At 43.4% G+C, this 12,397-nt stretch overlaps 1 protein-coding gene across 3 annotated transcripts in view; it reads right to left on the reverse strand.

Moving 5' to 3' along the window:
* Window positions 1–1,687: 1,687 nt before the first annotated feature.
* Window positions 1,688–12,397, reverse strand: part of ADAMTS18 (ADAM metallopeptidase with thrombospondin type 1 motif 18) — a 76,062-nt gene continuing 65,352 nt past the window's right edge. For all 3 annotated transcript variants that reach the window (XM_057381859.1, XM_057381858.1, XM_057381860.1), the window contains exons 19-23: window positions 11,652–11,856; window positions 9,065–9,256; window positions 8,504–8,716; window positions 7,404–7,551; window positions 1,688–3,903 (exon numbers count right to left, since the gene is read on the reverse strand). In XM_057381859.1, the coding sequence (XP_057237842.1) occupies window positions 3,788–3,903; window positions 7,404–7,551; window positions 8,504–8,716; window positions 9,065–9,256; window positions 11,652–11,856 (874 nt within the window). In that variant the 3' untranslated portion in view covers window positions 1,688–3,787. The remainder of the gene's footprint in view (window positions 3,904–7,403; window positions 7,552–8,503; window positions 8,717–9,064; window positions 9,257–11,651; window positions 11,857–12,397) is intronic.

Raw genomic sequence — 12,397 nt, forward strand, 5'->3', positions numbered from 1 at the left:
TCTGAGCCCCTCCTGGCATGTGCACATAGCCCTGAGCACAATGGCATCCCCTCGACTCAGCAGGGCTGCACTTCAATTATAACAGAAATAATAAYGTTAATTTATCTTCTTGATGCTTTTGAATAGGATTTGCTGAAAAATAAAGGAAAGATGGGATATGGATCATGTTACCATAAAACCACATGCAGTGAAACATTCATCTGTCTCCAGCATTTCATGTCTTCTGGGCATCCTGGAGAGTTGAGTTTGATTTACACAATCAAGCTATTCATTAAATATCTGTTCGAGTTGTGGGCAGATGCATCCTTTACCTGAGTGATGAAATCTGACTACAGGAAATGGAGCTATTCCTTTGTGAAAAGACCCCATTCTGCTTTATAAAGCGAGCCTTGCAGCAATGCACTCCTACAAAACTGCCAAGCTTTGTGTCCCAAATAGCAGGGTAAGGGCTCGGCAATAAAACAGTTGTGGACTTGGGGGTGATCCAAGCACACAATAGCACATCTTTATGCAATATTTCCTCTTTCAACATCCCACTCCAACCCTGTAATTCACTGACAACCGTCAGTTCATTYTAATTCCAAATTTTTAGCCCAAAACACTGAGCAGTTTATAGAGTCTGAATTCCTGTGTGGGCATATTAATTATTTAAATCATGAGCCCAAATCCTGTTCCAAGGAGCTCTTGCTAGGAGTCCTTCAGGAGCAGACTGATCTGTTATTGCCTACTGGACGTGTCAGAGGCGTCTCAGCATTTCTATCAACAGCCCTCTGGATATCTGGCTCTTGTGAGAGCACTGAGTGATTGTGAATAAAGAGAAAAACACCAATATATGTTGGAGAATGTATCTGAAATGATCCAGTGGATTGATACGGTCCCTCCCAGGGATTGGCTTGGAACTTCTCAGCCATTTTTAGACAAACCAAGTATCCCCAGGCAGATGGGAGAGGCTGTAAAAGCTCCTGCAGTGTTGAGTGAGGCTCCTCATCTGGATACCACCTTGCAGATCAAGAGACTGGAGGGAAGGATMCTGCTGGTCCTGGGGTACAAGAGATCCCACTGTCTTTGGCAGAAGAGTGACAGCTCAGGTTTCTCTTGCACATGTATTTTGYATTTTAGCTTTGGTGTTGTTACCCAAATAAAACCATGGATTTTTGTCCATTTTACCTTTTAGGGCCCAGCCCCAGCAGCTGTTCTTCTGCTGGGCAAATGTTCAAATGAGAGGCACCTTCTGCTCTCCAGAGGCAGCTCTGGAAGGTTCCCCCTGCTGAACACCAAGCCCTGCACTCCTCCCCATGGGGATAACGGGACCTTCACAGCAGGGAGATTTCACAGGACCCCAACACACACTCCTGACTCTGAGTGCCTCAAAGGAGCGACCTCCATCCCATCCATCATCCCATCCATCATCCCATCCATCATCCCATCCATCATCCCAGCTGTTAACAACGGGATCCCACCATCACCCAATGGCCAGGCCTGGCTGGGCAGGGAGGTCACTCACACCCAGCCACGGGGCCAAACTGCCACCCCAGGGTCCAGACTGTCCCTGTGGGCAGCTGTCATCACTGCCCTCCACAGRAACATTCCCCAGTTACACAGCAGGAGAAAAACAGGACAATCCTCACCTTATGGGACATCAGCACAGATGCAAGGGAATGCATATAGCACTAATAACACTCAATATTTACTTATAACCTCCATATTTTACTTATTACCTCCATATTTTACTTACAACYTCCATATTTTACTTACAACCKCCATACTTATAACCTCCATACTTYACYTATAACCTCCATATTTTACTTATAACCTCCATACTTTACTTAYAGCCTCCATATTTTATTAATGGATTTTACAATTCCAAATACAATGAAACAGTTAGAGTATTTTATTACAAAGCTTATAAAATAATTAAATATTACACTTATAGGTTTTTTTGCTTTTTTTTTACAMCATAATTCATACTTTGTGATGCTACCATTTTCTTTCCTCGGTTGTCACTTAAGGAAGTGAGCAAAGAAAAATAAAAGAAAAGCTATGCATTAATAAATTAATTATTTTACATCAAATAATAAAAAGGACACAATTATAAAAACAAAACAAAAACAACCTTGTAGTTTTCCTAGAAAAAGGGTTATAATTACACAATGTCCAATATCAAGATGGAGCAGTGTAGGTTGAGATATGTTTCCAATCATTCCCTAAAGTATCACAGAATAYATGTTTTTAATTTAAATTGTTTCAGAAGGAACTGCTAATTTTAAGTGACCACTGTCTGGCATTAGTGCTGAGCTGGCTAATCCTACACTGAAACCATAATTTAAAAAAAAAAAAACAGCCAAACTGAACTACATTCATCAAACAAAGTTGTGGGATTGGGTGGAATTAGATAAATACGTCCCTCATAGGCACTCCCCAGAAAATTACAGTAGGACACAGCTCTGTCTCAGAATGGGTTTGGCAAACCCATTGGGTCGGGGTTCTTTCATTGCAGAAACCTCTTGAATGGCACCACTGATTTATGGTGCCATCAAACATCTCGATACTGAACGGCCACGAATATCAGCACATTCACAATTCTTCTGTTTGCTGGTGGATTCTGAACTAAATACAAGTTAGAGGGTATAAAAGTAGAATTGACTTTATTTGGGAAGAGTAAATAATCCACTTATCTTTATTTTTTCATGCTTTTTTTTTTCTTTTTTCACGCAACTTGAATAAATAACTGTTTAGAGAAGTTCAGCATGAATTAATGGACCATAATATTCTGTTATTTCCTTTTGGGTAATGGATGAATCAAAATTTGCAGAGAGATTTGAGATTAGAACGAAGACRTTTTTCAGTATCTTGGCATTCAAACAATCTAGCTTCTGAAACAAAACTACTCAGAAATATCAAGTTTAAATTTTAAAATTACATACCTAATGAGCTTAGAAAGTTGAAAACAACCATTGATCTCAATCAATCCGAGTTCCTTGAGTTAGCTGAAATATGAAATTCTATTTTACTTGTAACACAGCAATATTAAAAGTCCAAATATTCTAGCGCTGCATATTTCTAGGAATACATTTCAAGTTACTAGTTAACCACCTCTGAGTTTCTACAYGAAGCAGAAAATGAATTCTTCAAAATTATAAAAACATTAGCATGATGCAAAAAAAAAAAAACTTGCTTTTCCAGCAGCAAGTCTGGTAGAGAAGCACCATATATCTTTGTAGTGCACTATTTACTTCTGGTGGCCACACRTGTGACGCTGCCTTCCCCAGCCCACAGCCAGCAGGGTGTCCCTCTGGGGCAGCAAACAGCTTCCTCAGCCCAGGACAACAGTCACAAAACCCAGCAAAGGACACTCTTCTGGTGGGTGATCTGTCCTGCTGCCACCCTGCAGCCGTCCTCCTCCAGCTCCCMAGCTCTCCTGCTCTGCATTCTGAGAAATCAGCCAGAAAAGGCTCCCTCACCTTGATTTCTTCCTCGTAACATGTGACAGTGCAAAATGACACTTTTAAAGAAAGAAGAACTTCCCCTCGAGTCTCAGTGTTCAAGTGATCCATAGTACCCTGTGCTTTAGTGAGGTCAGCAAATAGAGTAAAAAAAAAAAAAAAAGAAACATTCCTTTTTCAGCACATATCCAACAATTACTGTACCTCAGACATTCCCTTAGAAAAAAATGTCTCTTCCATCAGTGGTTTATGTGGCACCATGTCTTGCCTCAAAGCAGAGATAATTCCAACATAAATTGAAGAAGAGAATCCTGTCACTGAAGGGTTCCGATAACACGCTGCTATCAGTTCTTCTTCGTGCATGATTTACAGCATTGCTTGCCATAAAATTTGTGGTTACAGACACCATGCTGGGGCACCAGATGACACCAAGTGAAGAAATCCACACAAGAAGGATCRTCTGAAGGGGAGAAACCCAAGCAATATGGTCAGGCTGTGTTTTAGCAAGTCTGAAAGTTGGGCAGCAGTCCCACACACTTACATTGGGTAATATTGAAAATATGAGAGGTGACTCGATTCAAAGGAGAGGAAACATGAATGAGCTTTCATCTCAAAATACTAATTCCTTGCTTTAGTTTGTTAAGAGCCATTAGATTATTATTAAGAGGTTTGTTAGCTTGATTGAGACAGAGCTAATATCACAGGAGGGTCAAAAGCTAAATTAAAAAATTTAGAGCGCACTGTAGCTGAGGAGAACAAGAGGAAATTCTGCATTAGAAGATAAAAAAGGTTTTATCTGTGTTTACATCTCTGCTTACAAATGTTGTTCTACAGCCAGGCCAGGTACAAATGAACCCATCCATGTGTGATGGCAGCTGCTGGTTGCCACCATCCCCACGTGGAGCTCACCWGCACACAGAGCTCCTGGCACTCACAATGYCTGGGCCCTGCACAAAGTGCTCTGCTCTGGCCTTGCATTCCAGCACTTTCTGCAGGGAATTCTTTCTCTCCCTTCCACTCTGCAGGCAACCTCAGAAATCTCTTTTTTCAGTTAGGTATCCTGAGTCAGGCTTTTAGGACTTTGACTATGCCATGTTGGCAAAAATCTTAATAAATTGCAGTGGTAGAAGAGACTGGCTGACCATGGTTAGTTCTTAAAAGCCCAGCTTTTCAGCCAAATTGTATTTTTCAATAAAATCTTATTTCTCTTTGATTTATGATGATGTTTGAATGACACAGATATCATTTATACACACAGCTCCATTGCTTTAAAAACACCTCACAGCTGCTCCTCTCCCCAGTTTTGCAGTGGATGCTTTATGCTCCTCTAAAAGAGCWGAGTGATGATTCCTACGGGTGATTTATAAACAAATTCTCTGTGTCTGAGAGAGCAGTAAGACTCAATGGGGTTTAGCAAAATTTATGGCTGAACTGAAATCTCCTGCGAGCATGGGAAAAGATTTCATTCAGCTCTCAGAACTACTGTTTACATGGTCAATAAAAGGAATTTACAAGGAGCCTGAACAAAAATCCAGCCACCACTGTCTGCATTCTCAGATCAGTTACTGAGTCACAGCAGATAAATGCTCCCTCACAGAGCACAGACAACTTCTGCATGTTCCATGGGCCAGGAGTCAGTTCCATCTCTCTAAAGGAACTTCTTTGGTTTAATCAGCACTGCTCTTTTTTTATTCCCTTTTATATGATGGCAAAGGTGTGCCTTTATCACCCTCAAATTCATTTGAATGAAGAATAAAATAATTAAAAAATAATAATTATTTTAAACTGTGCAATTTTTTCCTCAGTTTTAAAACAGATATGCTTGTCTTTAAATTCTAATGCTATGGAAAGAAAACACTGTTCTTGAACAGGAATGGGGGAGCTCAGGACTGAGCTGCAGCCTTCCCACTCCACAGCACTGCCTTTCTGTTCTTCATGGAGTGCCAGGAGGGATTCAGCTGGGAGTTCTGCACCAGCTTTCCCATTCCTTCACCTCCTGCCACCAGGGAGGACCCAAAGCAGACAACAGATGAAAAGGACATGCCACACTTATGAAGGAAAGCTGTTCTGATGAAGGACAGGAAGGAGCTCTCCTGCCATGAAAGGGTAAATTAAAAAAAATACTAATTACTGTTTAAATAAAAAGTATAAGCACTGAGGAGGCCACGTTAATACATTTTTATGCCCCCTTTGAAGATCAGAGGGCAATGTCAATAATGGGGAGGTACAGCCAAAATTGGGACCTAGCCAAGGACAAWTGCAAGGAACACAAAGAGTCCCACAAAATTCAGTGGGTGGGGACCAGGCAGTCAGTTCCTCATTTCTGTTTACCCAGGTATTTATAAGTTGTTCAGATTTTCATTCATTTGGAGCAGCCAGATTTACTACGAGTTATGGTGACCGTAACTGTGTCTAGAGAGGGATGGAAATGACCTGGTTTGTCTAGCAAAGTGTGCAAACTCTCCCTGAAACATGGATTTCTTGCCTGTGATCACTGAGCTGGAGCTGCATGGCTGATAAYAGAGACTGATTTGCTTCAATGTGATTCCAGCACAGCTGGTTTCCTCTCTTTTTGCTRCTTTAGACAGAAAGCTAGAGAGCAGGGAGGACATAATTGATCTCCAGAGCCTGACGACCCAGGTATAATGAAGGGGAAAGGGCTCCTGCAGATGTGAGGAGMGAGAGAAACAGGCCAAGGCCAAAATTAATAACAGACAGTACTTCAGACATGAAATATAGCAGGGGAAAACGGGGGTGAAAGGAAAGTCCTTTCTCTATCCTAACAGCAAAGGAAGTTACACAGAAACTCCAAAATAGAGCAGAACCTTTTAGGAATGTTAATTTGGAGTGTTAGGAACATTTACTGATAAAAACAGCAGAACTATTTACTTATCCCTTTTAGGATCATTCCATCTSCAACCCTTGTTTGGATTCAGGTCCCCTGACAGGTCAGGCTGATGCCCTGCATGTCTCCAATGGTCTGTTGGGATCTCCCTGGGTTTCAGGGGGTTTGGGGCACAGGGAATGCCAGGAATTGGGGCAGACATGGGGGCGGTTGGCTAATGTCAGTTCACAGGATSCAGGGAAGGAGCTTGACCTCTGCTCCCAGCTCCATTTCCACCTTCCTCCTGTAAACCAGCTGAGGCTGTACTGAGGCTGCTTTCAGCTCCCAGTTTTAAAAAGGTAGCAAATTTTTTAATGCAGGGTATTTGGAAAGTCACTGTTTAAARGGTTTTGGGACAMACCTGGACCTCTACGAGYSTTTTTAGGAAGGAGTCCCAAACAGYAACCACCCTGTAAGCAAATCTATGGAATGGGTAAGGCACCACACTGTCTGTGGTGRTGCTGAGAAAATTCCCCTTCTATCATTCCAAGTGGCACAAAACCTCTTGCCCCCCTCTCCCTTCTCCTCACACTGAGGAGGTGGAGAAATAGAGCAGACATCCAAGCAGAGAGAGACCTTAACTCCACGTTCCCTGACTGCATATTATGCACTGATCRGAAGCAGTAAGGAAAAAAGGACATTCGAGGCAAAGCAATTTTGGAATCCCAGGATCTGGGTGCAACCTGAAGAATTTGAGTTTTAAGTAAATGTCAAAGTTGCTGTTATTAGTCACAAAGCAGAACCAGCACAGGATGCTTGTATTATTGAACAGGAGAGTACAAAGGTGCAGCTCAGAACCAACAGTGTGACTTTTTCCCACACTTTTTTTAACATATCCCTGTTTTTAAAATCGCCAGCTCCAGTCGTACTCTCAAGTCTGCTTTAAGGGGGCTCATTTGGTAAAAAGAAATGCTTTAATATCAGAGAGTCACTGTAAATGTGGAATTCTGGGGAAAAAAAGCATTTATGAGGGAACATGCCAAATCAGTGAAAAGGCGGTGCAGTGAAAAGGCAATGTTTGCTGGGTACAGAACTCTGAGCAAGCGAGCATGCTGCAGTATCTCGAGCTGTTTTACCTCTTTTGACAGGGACTGGGCAGAAGTTGGTGTTGCAGGCTCTCAGGACAGCAGGTTTCTGCTGGGGCAGGCAGCCAGCAGCCGGCCGGCCCTGGCGCAGGCACTGCACGCTCCGTGTCTGCACTCCCCCGCCGCAGGTCACCGTGCACTGCGCAGAGCACACAACAAAGCTTGGCTTCCATTGCACCTCTGCAAACCCGCCTAAGCCAAAGGGGAAACTTTCAAGGGCTGGGATGAGGCTTTCAAAGCAAGAGAGGTCAGGATCAGAGGTGCTGCTGTTCAGCGATCCCCATCAGGACCAACTTTTCAAAGACCTGTGCGTCTTTTGGTTATTTAAGGACTCAGCTGAAAATCTGGCTCCTTATTCAGGCATTGACACAGAAACTGAACATTTTAAAAACCTGTTCCTGATTGTCTGCACTGATTTCTTTTGATCTCTGAGCCTCTGGGCCCAACCCTGCTGCCTGAACACTGATAAAATTCCCATTGGAACCATAATTATGGCAGTATCAGGGGAAAACTACTATGTGTTTGCAGGAAGAGCTATGAAGTATTTGAAAATTAATAAGCTTTTTACTTGTATGTGTTTCGTGAAAAGTCTTTAAGATAAATGTGATCATTTTCATCTGATTGCAACTGTCAGGCATACATTGTTTCATGTAAATATTATTAAATGAGTGTGCGTCTCATTGATATATGACTCACAAAGCAGATAAGTTCCAGAAATACAGAAGCTTGTTTGCAAGAATGTAGAAACAAATACAGACTGATCCCACAATTAATCACAGTATTTAGGGAATTCCAGGCAATCTGTGCAGATGCTCAAATACATTATGAACAGAGATGTGCAACAGCTCAACCCCAGTGCACTTTGAAGGCGACTGAGAAACGAGTGCTGCAAATTGAGAGTGGAATGCAACAACTCTCAAGGATGAGTAACATTTTTAGGTGACATTGTTCAGTTTCAGGACAAAGAAAGGAGCTGCACCAAAGCCTRTGATGGATGTGGACCAGCTGCATCCATCCCAGTGGTCCTGCCCAGGGGTGGCTCGGTGCAGGAGGCACCCTTGGTGCCACCACCGTGGATTCCCTGCTCCTACCTGCTGCCAGGGCGAGGAGTACCAGCCAGACACCATGCTGTACAGCGGCTGGGATGGACAGGATCCCTTGCTACAAGCTTCCTCCAGGTTGGTGTTGGGTTTCTTGATGTTCCTGCACCTCCTCTGAGGGAAGGTGAGCAGTTTGCCGTGGATGCTTTTCTCACCACATTTGAGCTCTCGCTGTCGCAGGCCGGGCCCGCAGGAGGCTGAGCACTGCAGAGACAAAGMACAGCTCCTGCAGCCTCAAAACACGGGCAGATAAAGGGGAGAGGGTGATGGCTCACACACCCCGAACCCAGCATTGSAAAAACATCACTGAACTAACCCCACAAAGCCCAGGCTCTGTAAAGGATAAACTGAAATGTGAACCTGAGTCAGTGACTGACAGACACAATGGGGAACATCCATCCACAGCTGGGCTTTACAGCAGCTCGCCCACAACACCTGATTTTCAAATGACAGCTCAGCTTTGTTTCCTCCCTGTGCTTTGTGTGCATCCCTGAGCCAGCATTCCCATAAGCAGCGAGGGCAGGCAGGAGMCACAAAACTGCAGCACTTTACCTCACTCCAGGAAGAAATCACCCACTGGAGACGGTCATTTTTKGGACAGCGCCCGAGCACACAGGTCTGCTGGGACTCAGGCTTGTGCTCTGCGCTGCACATGCTTTCAGGCAGGATTTGCACYTTGGGAGAACCAGTACTCTTGCAGTAGACATCCCGTTTCTTAATACCTCTGCCACAAGTCTTGGAGCACTGTGATGGAAAGAAACACTTATTGGAACTGGAGGAAATGAAAATTGCCGTTATTTGCATTTTACAGTAGAGCACAGAAAGCATGGCTAATGTGCTGTGCAACTGCCATTGTAATACAAGCAAATTTGAAATTCTATCAGTAAATAAGTCACAGTARCATCTGTGTGTCAATTCTAAAACATCATCCTCAGTGCTTTCCCAATGTGAGCTGTGAACTCTCTCAGCCCTCATGCAGAACAGACAAGTAATATCTCTATTCTGTGGATGAGGTAAGTTGGACCTGTGAGCAAAATGCTTTTGTGAGCAAAATGCTTTTGTGAGTAAAATGTTCTTCTTCCCCGCTCAGCATAGCTGAAAGCTGGTCCTATACTCCCACCCCAGAATCTCCCATGGCAAGATGCTCTCAGCTATTTGTCATTTTGTCCTCACCTCGGCCTAGAGGGATGAGATGGAGGCAGAGAAAACTGCCCAGGGAATGGATATGTAACTCCTTCACCAAAGGAACCTCACCACGAGACAGAATCTGATACAGACAATGCTTAAGGAGATATTTCAATTGCCAGCTGCAGCTCAGGACAAGTCACCAGAATAAATAAGCATTGCTGAGCTGTAGTTTAGTGGAACAGATGCCTTAGCATGCAACAAAATGTCTAAATGAGCCATTTGAGATGAAATGAAGTAAAGAGCCCTGAAATAAACCAGCTTTCTACCTTCTTGCATCCTCTTCTAATTGTCCTTTCTACTAATAAGTATGGGGTGTGTTCCAAGGKAGAATCACTCTTTGTATCAAATTACGAATGTTTTAAAAAGACTTCATGAAAGCACAGTTGTGCTGAGGATAAAACAGAAATACCTGCATGCTAAAAATCTTTGGGTTTAACCCCTCCAGAAACAAAGAAAAATAGATTTTCATTTAAAATTACACTGATTGGTGCAGAGAGGCCTGGGTTTAGATTGGATATTGGGAAGGAATTGTTCCCTGTTTGGGTGGGCAGGCCCTGGCACAGGGTGCCCAGAGAAGCTGTGGCTGCCCCTGGATCCCTGGCAGTGCCCAAGGCCAGGCTGGACATTGGGGCTGGGAGCAGCCTGGGACAGTGGGAGGGGTCCCCATCCATGACAAAMRGAAAAAAGGRGATGAGCTTTAAGGTCCCCTCCATCCCAAACCATTCTGTGATTCTGTGATTTTGCATTYTTTCCTTTTAACACCTTTAAGTCTGCAATAGAACAGTTTTCAGCTGAATCTCAAGACCTTTACTGACTCGTTCAATAGACCTGCTCACTACATTTCAGCAGGACTGGCAAACTTAATTTTTAAGGGCTTATTTGACATTCCCAATTTGAATTTTATACCTCTTCAAGAGGAAGAAAACTGATTTTTCATAATTGTCTCATTTATTCATTTGTCTTAGAGGAAAGAGTTGGAAAGTGTGAATGCATTTGAAGACCTGACTTATATAATCCTCTGCCACACTCAGGTTTCCTTCAGATACACTGGAATAAAGAGGTTTTTTTGAGTGTTGTGATGGACTATTGAGTAGTTATTTCTCTGTTATAGCACATTATAGGGCAATCCCTAGGGGGGCARCTCATGCTCAGCTGGGAATGCTGAGGGCAAGATATTCCTGAACACCTAAAGGGTAMAAGTACCAAGAAAAGAACACAAAAGTAATAAATTTTTCAGCTAATTGAAATCCATCTTGAATCACACTAAATTAGGATGGAAAAATTAAATGAATGTAGCTCCTTTGATAAGGGTACTGTCAGCTCTCTCTCAAATCYCAGATTTGTCAGTACTGCATTTATCCTTGATGAACAGCATCAATAGCAGTGACAGATGGAGCAGGGCTGAGTTTTTAGCTCTGGGGGTTCAGGTGGGTAAAGCAGGGTGTGCACACAGGAATCTGCCCCCATGGCAATGGGAGAGTTTCTCTAACAAAGRCAAAAGCACAGAAGGGAGCAGTGAATGTGTAAATCACACATTTATCAACCCACAATCCATGTACAAGTGTACATTCATATGCAGCTCTAATCCCAAATATTTCTYCATTCCTTGAGTGCCTGTCATCTCTGAGAGAAGTTAATATTGCTTGGGAAGTTACATCATAGTGGGTTGTTGGTCTGCAGAATTCACAGAGCCTTCAGAGATGAATCCAGACAGAATTATTCATCTATTTGTATCCAAAAGAGCACCACGTGCCCACTTGTGGCAAGCCCCGGTGTGCAGCTGGTCACAGTGCACAGACAGCTCACGTGTTTGCACAAACATGGTTTGCATATTGTCTGCAAGAATAAAGCCACTTGCAYGAAGTTTGCACCATTCTTCTTTTTGAGGAGAGTTTTTTGCAGTATTTYCACCACACCAGATGACAAAAATGGAAGTTTTTCTCCAGTTTACCTGAGACCACGGGCCCGGGCTCCACTGGGGTGGGCAGTCCTGGCTGTTGCACACCTGCAGCTGTGCCGGGGTGCTGACAGGACACAGGGAATGGGCCACCACCTCCTCCCTTTGGAAAGCCCTTTTCTGCACACACTCAATGACACGGCTTTGCTGTCCCCCTCCACACGATTTGCTGCACGTGCTCCATTCCCCTGCTGACCAGCTGAAAGGAGSAAATGTGGGTTAGAAACACAGGATTGCAGTGAGCTTTACAAAATCCTTACAAACGAAAGCCCTGTCCAAGGTGAAGGATGCAGGGATCGTGCTCAGCCTCTCTCCTGACAGACTGATATCTGTTCAACAAATCAAAAACTGCAGTTACATAATCTATCTTCAAAGCTGGGGATGAAATATAAGTCACTCAACTAGAAAAACCAGCATTGTTTATTTATAGTTCTCACCTACTAGAACCAGCTTGCCTACAAATCTGACCTGGAATCTGGAATTCCACAGGGACTGAGGGAGATGCTGCTGTTGAGGCTGGTGGAGTATTTAGGAACTGTAATTAGAAGCTGTAATTAGATAAGATAGAATTTAGCTGAGTATGTGCTGACCGTGTTTGTGCTKAGATACACTCACACAGGGTGACAAATGTCAGCATTTCTGTCAAACCTTCCTGGCCTACATTCATCAAAAAGAACTTGCTTGCTAAAAGCAGCAGTCCTGTCACCACGTTCGAGGAAATGAAAAGGCTCTGAAGGACT

Source organism: Malurus melanocephalus, unplaced genomic scaffold (genome assembly GCF_030028575.1).
Source record: "Malurus melanocephalus ecotype Western Australia unplaced genomic scaffold, MMel_1.1 scaffold_535, whole genome shotgun sequence".
NCBI classification, from domain to species: Eukaryota; Metazoa; Chordata; class Aves; order Passeriformes; family Maluridae; genus Malurus; species Malurus melanocephalus.